Genomic DNA, 8,619 nt, shown 5'->3' with positions numbered 1-8,619 from the left:
TTTTTACTATTATAATAATATTATTATTATAATTATTAAATAGAATTATAACTATAATTATGATTATGTAAATTTAAGTGATATTAAAAATAAATTAATTATTAATTTATAATATTAAAATAATAATATTAATATTGATTAATAATAATAGTATAAAGAGTGAGGAAAATGAGATAAGATATTATAATATCACTTTTGGTACTAGTTTTGTTAATGCCCAAAATATCCTTTTTTATTCCTAGTTACAATTCCAGAATGTGTTTTTATCCATATTGAATTTATTTTAATTGTAATTTTATTATTTATTCTTCTGTCCCATTATAGATATATTTGGATAATAATATAGGATTTAGGAAACTCATTAGTTATTATATATTTGGATAATGATATAGAATTTTAGGAAAAATTGTTTTATGTAGAGTATTAAATAGAGAAAGAAAATAATATATTTAAAATAATATAAGAGAGAATATTTTTCTAAAAGGAAAATAGTCCCTTCGTCCGCGAATAGGAGTTCCGTTTTTCCTTTTTAGTCCGTCCACGAATAGGAGTCCCGGTTCACTTTTACCATAAATGATAATAGGGTGTCACCTTCCACTAACTCATTTCACTTACATTTCATTTAAAACTAATATATACAAGTGAGACCCTATTCTATTAATTTTTTTCCACTCACTTTTCTTAAAACCCGTGCCGCCCATAAATGAGACTCCTAATGGCGGACGGAGGGAGTATAATATACTATTCCTCCGTCCCTGAAAATTTGACACTTATTTCCTTTTTTGTCCGTCCCTAAAAATTTGTCACTTTTACCATTATTGGTAGTGGGCCCTACATTCCACTAACTCATTCGCACTCATATTTTATTTTAAAACTAATATACAAAAGTAGGACCCATCAACCACTAACTTTTTCACCTCACTTTCTATCATATTTCTTAAAACTCGTGCCGGGTCAAATGGTGCAAATTTTAAGGGTCGGAGGGAATATCTTATATGGGTACAAAGGAAAATGTGTCATTTATTATGAGATTGAATGAATATTATATACTCCCTCCGTCCTCTAAATTTTGTCACAGTTTGATCGCGAACGAGTTTTAAGAAATGTAATAGAAAGTGAGTTGAAAAAGTTGGTAGTATGTGGGTCCTACTTTTAAATATTAGTTTTTTAATAAAATGTGAGTTAGAATAAGTTAGTGGAAGGTGGAGTCTGTTATAAAAAAATGGTAAAAAGTGAAATGTGATAAATTTTGTGGGTTAGGACGGAAATGAAAATGTGACAAAAGCAGAAGTTAAACTCTGACTGTTATTTTTCACATCAAAAGGTGAATTCTTCGTCTAAATTCTTTCCTTTTTTTCCTTGTGAGAGAGAGGAGGAAGATGAGAGAGATGGACAGCGTTTTCTCAGTGGATGACATATCTGATGGATTCTGGTCGCCCCACGCGCCTCCCGTTTTCCTTCACGACGATGATGACGCACATCACCCGACTTCCTCCGCCGCCGCCGGGATGAATCGCAGCCCATCGGAATGGGCATTCCAGCGCTTCCTTCAGGAGGCCACCTCACCCGATCACAGCATCACCACCGCCTTCCCCACCGATGACGGCGTTAAGACCAAAGCCAACCATCACCATCGAATTGATAATCATCAGCCGCAGCCGGCGCCGGCGGAAGCGCCCCTGAATCTTCGGATCGATTCACAGGAGTACCAGGCACTCCTGAAAAGTCGCCTCGATTTGGCTTGTGCCGCCGTCGCTTTGACTTGGGTAATTTTTATCAATTGATTTTGTCCTTATCCTTTTTTAGGGAAACAGTAAATTATTTGAGTTTTCTTTGCGCAATTAGTTTGTAGCTGATCTCTTACTGTTTATTAGCTGATAGATTGTGCCTTTGGCGAAATTTCATACTTCTTCCCTCTTAGATAATGTTTTGTTCGTATATTTTAGGTTATTTATTCTGTTTCTGCACGAGTTGAGCGAGTATCATATGCAGTACTGAGATTTAGGCATTTTGAGTTGCTTATATATTGCTTATTTATTATTAGGAAACTAATGGCAAGGCTACTGGATCTAATGCATCGGCTCCGGCTGTGGCGGACCTTGGATCTCAGGTTTCCAATTCGTCTTCTTCTAAAGGTTATTGAAAATTCTATGGTACTTCTTAGTGAAATTTGATCAAGTTCTTTTCACATGAACATAAAATATTCTCTTGATGTGTGGACGTGCGCGAAGTGTGACATGATTTATGTCATCGATTGTGTCATGCATGTGATAGTTAGGTAGATTTGAAATGTAGTGGGACTGTGGGAAAAGGGGAATGAGTAAATTACAGTAGTATTATGCGTGACATTACATACATCCCTGCTTACTCTGTGTTACTACTGTTAATTGGTTGTTAAATATTAAGTACTTCTATGTTCCCGCCTATTCATTACTCCTGTGAAGCTAACATCTCATTTTCAAGTTCCAACAATAAGGCACGTCTCATTGTAAGCATGCTAGTAGTCTATCTCTTGAACATCATATGAGAAAGACTGAAGTTTGTTAACCGCAAGGGTCGGAGTGAGATTCATAAAAAGTAGTTTTAAAGAATAAGAACCTGAACTCAAAACTCAAACATCTTTAGTTGACTAGATGCAATGATGTGCTTATACATAACTACCATAAGTTTATCATTTGTGGTACTTTGGTTCCAGTAATTCAGCTCTTGTTTATATATGCAATGTTGTTCTGTTATCTGCCACTGCAAGAGGTATTTAATGCTAAATAGTCGAATCAATTACATGTAATGATTAAGTCAACTACTTTCTGGGTCATACTATAAGTTATTCTCTCTTTTCTTTACTTCTCTCTAGATTTCAACTATCATCTATTGTTTTTAGATGCATCATCCATCTATTTATGCATGATGCAAATGGGAAAGGTATTATTGTTCATGTTCAAAATTGTAACTTTTAACAGTTGGTGACTTCTTGATTGATATTCCGAAATTCACATGCCTGAGGGTTGGTAGAAGGGTTCATTACCAGACACCGTGCAGCGTGGTTTACTCCTGTTTTTGTTCTCCTATTTTTCTCAAAATAGTGAAAGGATATCTTCATATATAAAACATATGCTAAACTGAAATAACAACATATATCTACTGCTGCAGATGTATGCAGTATGGAATGCTTGGTTTGTGAGTAGGCTGCTGAGGAGTTAATGGAATAGTAATTGAAAAAAATTACTTTAATATTTGAAAAACTGAACCTATATGTAACATAATCTTTGTTGTTTTTACTCACTTTAGCAAGAGGAAGGGATTCATCAAAGACACAAGTTGAGGATATTAGTGAAACGGTTGGTGTACCGCCCCTTCTTTCAAGCTCAACCAAATCTGTTGCTCAAGTGAGATCCACCTCAAGTGGTTCTTCTGGGGATCAGTCTGATGACGATGAAGCAGAAACTGAGGCTAGTCAGAATATGGACCCTGCTGACGCTAAACGCATGAGAAGGTATGCTTTTTTATCCTCTGTTTATTGCATGATTACATCATTATCAAGCAGTAAGGAGTACATATTAATATATTATCAAGCCAGTTTTAATGCACAATTGGTAAAACTCTATAGAGGTAGAAAGAAAAAGTATTTAAAATATTGTTAGTGGAAAATGGGTCCCACCTTATTAGAGAAAAAGAGTTTCCAAAATTAGAAAATGCATACTCTTGTAGGACGGAGGGGGTAGTGCATTTAATCTTGAAGTTGTTGATTATCCCAATCGTATATATCTTACAAAATTTCAATTTAAGAGATCTTATATCAAGAGTGGATGCAGATTGTTGTTAAACATGCAAGGTACAGAAAAATTTAAAAAGAAGAAATATCTAATGGGGAAAGGGATACTGGGGTACATATTTGTCATAATATATATATAAATGATAGTGACAATGGGAAAAGTTAAAATGTAATGTTAGTGGATTAACTTTGTAGGACCTGCCAAAACCACTGAGTTCTCTGAGAATATAATACACATATGTGTGTTAGAATAAGCAAATGCTTTCTTTTTCTGTTTAATCTTTAGGATGATTGAGAATATCACTTGTGGTTTTCACCTATACCTTGGAAATAATGAAATCTCCGTGATACTCCTAATCACTGGCCTTAGAGCTGTTAGCATCTAAATTATGTGTGACACTCTTCTGTAGTATACAAAAATTTACAACATTTATAAGCACACATGACCATGCTTTCTTTTTCACTTTTTAAGCTTTGAGATGATTGGGAATAGCTCTGGAGGTTTGAGCTACATATTGTAGTTAATGAACTGTAATCTTAAATACACTATCCTAGCAGCCAATAATGGCCAACCCACATGATCTACCCACCTGTATTTGAAAAAAACATGTGATATTATAGGGATTCTCTGCAACTATGCTGTAAGAACAGAATTGTCATAACCTGTTTTTAATATTTTATGAGAAGTTTCTAATCAATTAGTCAATATATATCTTTAAAATATCTGAATAAGGAAAAAGTAAGTTTTTTACTCAAAGGACACTGTCAGGATGGTGTGAAAATATCCAGCATAATATATACAGCTTACGTTATAGTTCCAAATAAGTTATGTTATCTATAGCTTCAAATAATTTGTGTTATCTAATACAGTAATATTGTTGAGTATTTTCAGAATGATTTCAAATAGAGAATCAGCTCGCCGCTCAAGAAGGAGGAAGCAGGCCCATATGTCTGAGCGTGAGACACAGGTACAAGTTCTATTCATCATTTTCATTTAGAAAGCTATCCCACTAAAGGTCTAATCATATCTTGGCCTTTCTTCTCCCCAGGTCTCTCAATTAAGAGTTGAAAATGCCACATTACTCAAGCGCTTTACGGATATAAATCAGAAATACAATGAATCAGCTGTTGACAATAGAGTTTTGAAGGCTGACGTTGAAACCCTGAGAGCTAAGGTACGTTAAATCATTGGATAGCTGTAGTGCTGTATGGTTTGAAATGGAAGATGTCAAGCGACCCATTTAAGATGCTAAGACACTCCGCCTACTTTCCCTGGATCTTCTTTTATTACACAAAGTACATGACATTTTGATTACCATATTACACATTTTTCTAATCTTTTCCATCACTCACGTTTAACTTTGTTAATTAAAACTGAAGTCCTACATTTTGGATCTATATTAGAGAAAGCCCCATGTTCGTGCTTTTCAGTAGGATAACTCTACTCTATTACGTAAGAATTGGACTTTTTTTATTACACAAAGTACATGACATTTTGATTACACAAAGTAAGAATTGGACTTTTCCATCACTCACGTTTAACTTTGTTAATTAAAACTGAAGTCCTACATTTTGGATATATATTAGAGAAAACCCCATCTTCGTGCTTTTCAGTAGGATAACTCTACTCTATTACGTAAGAATCAGACTTCTTTTATTACACAAAGTACATGACATTTTGATTACTATATTACACATTTTTCTAATCTTTTCCATCACTCACGTTCAACTTTGTCAATTAAAACTGAAGTCCTACATTTTGGATCTATATTAGAGAAAACCCCATGTTAGTGCTTTTCAGTAGTATAACTCTACTCTATTACGTAAGAATTGGGCTTTTCTTCACACTGATTGTAGCCTTTTAGTTGTGAGCTTAGCTGGAAAGTTCTCAAATTAATTGTCACTTGCCTCTGTCATCCATCTTTCTATGTTCTTTCTATGTGCATATTCCTAAGAGTTGGAAAATTCATATACTACATGAGTTTTGGGTGAAGGATCTGTTGCTTCTCTTTTCGCGAGCCTTAGTACATGTGGTTTTACTAAAATAAGTGAGTGTTTTCTTCTCAAACAGGTGAAAATGGCAGAAGAAAGTGTGAAAAGAGTAACTGGTTTGAACTCAATATTCCACGCTATGTCTGAAATATCCACGACAGGCATGCAATCCTTTGCTCGTAGTCCTTCTAAAACATCAGCAGGTGCTGCTGTACCAATACAAGATCAGCGTTACTATCAGTCACCTTCTCATAATCACTTAACTAACCTTGGAATTCAAAATGATTTGGTCGATATTCCACCAGTGGCGAATGTACCATCAAACACAACTGTCGCCATTGGGGGTAACAAGATAGGAAGAGGTGTCCCTGCGCAGAGACATACTAGCTTGGAACATATGCAGAACCACAGCCGTGAAGGAACGGGTTCTTCTGGCACTCGAGGGACTGGAGAACTGTAAGGCTTCACCGAAAGATCGTGATAGCGATGTTCTCAGCAAAGCTGGTCCTTACCTATGTAAGACTTTGTTGTTTCATTGTACGAAAGATGACTCATTATTGCCTTCATTTTTATGTGTGAAAGTTGCTGGTGCAATTGGTTAATAATATTCTAAGTTTCTAAATAATAAAGTCTATTTCATGTGATTTTGCGAATGTTATATTCCTGTATTTCGTAGGGATGCTATCATTTTATTCTTGCAACAGAACTACCATTAAATGGTCGTCGGACATTAATAATGGTATATTTTCCGCCCTTAAAAAATAGTACCTTGGTCTCATAAAAATATGTGCATTTTCTATTTACGTCTGTTCCACAAAAACATGTGTATTTCATTTTTGAAAAGTTATCCTAATTTATTATCCCTATACATCAACTTATTTAAGGTACAATTTATATCACCATTAAACACTACTAATAATATGGATTCCGATATCCAATAACACTACTTTAACTATCATTTTTCGCCTCTTTTTTATTTGATCTATTTTATCTTAATTCTTGTGTCATATCAATTGTCCATATTTTTATGGGACGAAGAGAGTATCATGTAAATTCCTCCATTTTGTATGTTTCACGTCTTTTTTGGAAATATTTAGACAAATGCCAAATGTAATATGGAGCAAAGGTGCACAATATAAGTGGTGAAGAATATATGGAAGTCAAACCATCGACTCTCCTGTTTTGAGAATGATATCAGCCTTTGGTGGTTGATTGGAATTGAGTATGTCCCTTACAGTTGCACCCCATGCGTAGACAGGCAGGCCACAAACGATCGATATCAATTGCCAGCCTTGCCCACGAGGCTAAAGTGGGGAAACTTCCATGCATATCCTTGACATCAACCCATGCTCCTCCTCCATATTCCTAACCATGCCCATTGAATAAGGAATTGTAACACCATAACATTATCGAGCTAAACTGAACGAGATTCAAGACTTGGTTTGGTAAGTAAGTAAGGTGGTTCCACACTTGCACTGGCGAAGCCACCTTAATACTAGGAGGGCCCATCGTCCCACAAAAATATGCACTTTCTAATTTTAGAAACTCATTTATCTCTAATTCCACTAACAATATTTTAATTATTTTTTCTCTTTACATCTCTCTTACTTTATAAATTTTGCATTAAAATCCGTACCGAACCCAAAGTGCATATTCTTTTGGGATGGAGGAAGTAATTAGCAATCACAAATTAAGACCAAATCTTAGCCATTAGACTAAGAGATCTAGCGGTTAAAATAATGTCATGTGAACTATATTTTATATTTAAAAAATTATTAAATAAACTTAAAGGGTATTAATATCAATTCTTGTATATGGTAGTTAAAATTAACCATTTTATCTCTCCTCAAAATTATCTTAAATTTTAAATTTATGTAACTCTCTCAATTTAAATTATTTTTTCGTAAAAAATAAATCAAATTAAAGGTAATTTCATAAGGATTCTAACGAGGATCTCAATCCAAACTTTAATCTTTATTGAATCACTTTAATTGGACAACTGAAAGATAGTCATACACATTAAATTAGTCATGTGGAAGCCCAAATTTCTAACAATCTCCCACTTGGGCAACACATGACACCAAATAAATGTGTACCAACTGAATGAGCGCTCAAATCTGTTATCACATAGTGTATTCCCGAACAATCTTATTATAAACCATATCGGCATAGGACTAAAGAGGCAGTCACCATACTTTTTCATGATTATATCCATCAGTACTCACATATGCTAATATAATCAACAATAGATCAATTCTGGAGTGTAGCATGAAAATTTCATACAAGGTGATCATATATGCTTATTTCCAACTGGTCCTCCCAAATCCTTAGTGACACAATATAGATCAATAACTAAAACTGCTTTAATTTTGCAGAAAATTGCATGAGTTTCCATATTTTGTAGAAAATAGCATGAGTTTTATAACTACACGTCCAAAACCAAAACCAAATAGCATGAGTTTCCATATTTTGCAGAAAATATCAAACCAAAACCAAATTACATAAATAATGGACAAAACACAATACTTTAATTTTGCAGAAAATAGCATGAGTTTTATAACTACGCATTCAAAACACAATATAGAGCAATAACTAAAACTGCTCCCACTAAACGGAACCTTCCTCAAATGACATAACACTCATTTGGGCTACATGCCCACGAAAGACCTTGGGCGATAGTCCCTTAATGAAAGGATTTGTAATCATCAAATCCATTCTTTTATGCTCTATATATATTGTCCATTCTGAATCTTTTATTTTACAACGAGGAAATCCCTGTTGTTTTTTAGAATATAATGTTGTAGGGTTAATGCCACAACATAACTTAAGCGGTCTTTCAATACCTTTAACAATAT

General features: G+C 34.4%; 1 protein-coding gene across 2 annotated transcripts; it reads left to right on the top strand.

Moving 5' to 3' along the window:
• The first annotated feature begins 1,330 nt into the window (after window positions 1–1,330).
• On the top strand, window positions 1,331–6,417 carry LOC121780256 (light-inducible protein CPRF2-like). Of its 2 annotated transcripts, XM_042177800.1 has the most exons (7): window positions 1,331–1,766; window positions 2,045–2,135; window positions 3,289–3,493; window positions 4,665–4,740; window positions 4,822–4,947; window positions 5,844–5,967; window positions 6,070–6,417. In XM_042177800.1, exons 1-7 carry the CDS (start codon window positions 1,380–1,382, stop codon window positions 6,222–6,224), a joined length of 1,164 nt encoding a protein of 387 aa, XP_042033734.1. In that variant the 5' UTR covers window positions 1,331–1,379; the 3' UTR covers window positions 6,225–6,417. The 2 variants fall into 2 exon arrangements, with proteins under 2 accessions (XP_042033734.1, XP_042033733.1); XM_042177799.1 differs by having other exon boundaries at window positions 5,844–6,417.
• The last annotated feature ends 2,202 nt before the right edge of the window (window positions 6,418–8,619 follow it).

The sequence above is a fragment of the Salvia splendens genome, chromosome 19 (assembly GCF_004379255.2).
Source record: "Salvia splendens isolate huo1 chromosome 19, SspV2, whole genome shotgun sequence".
In the NCBI taxonomy this organism is placed as follows: Eukaryota; Viridiplantae; Streptophyta; class Magnoliopsida; order Lamiales; family Lamiaceae; genus Salvia; species Salvia splendens.
Note: the sequence above shows the minus strand (reverse complement) of the source record. Positions and strands in the feature narration are given on the sequence as shown.

What these genes read in the sequence shown, in the direction of transcription:
- LOC121780256 (XM_042177799.1), top strand. Translation starts at nt 1,380, where the DNA reads ATGAGAGAGATGGACAGCGTTTTCTCAGTGGATGACATATCTGATGGA. An exon ending in CCGCCGTCGCTTTGACTTGG is followed by an intron (nt 1,767 to 2,044) that starts GTAATTTTTATC and finishes ATTTATTATTAG; the next exon opens with GAAACTAATGGCAAGGCTAC. An exon ending in CAATTCGTCTTCTTCTAAAG is followed by an intron (nt 2,136 to 3,288) that starts GTTATTGAAAAT and finishes TACTCACTTTAG; the next exon opens with CAAGAGGAAGGGATTCATCA.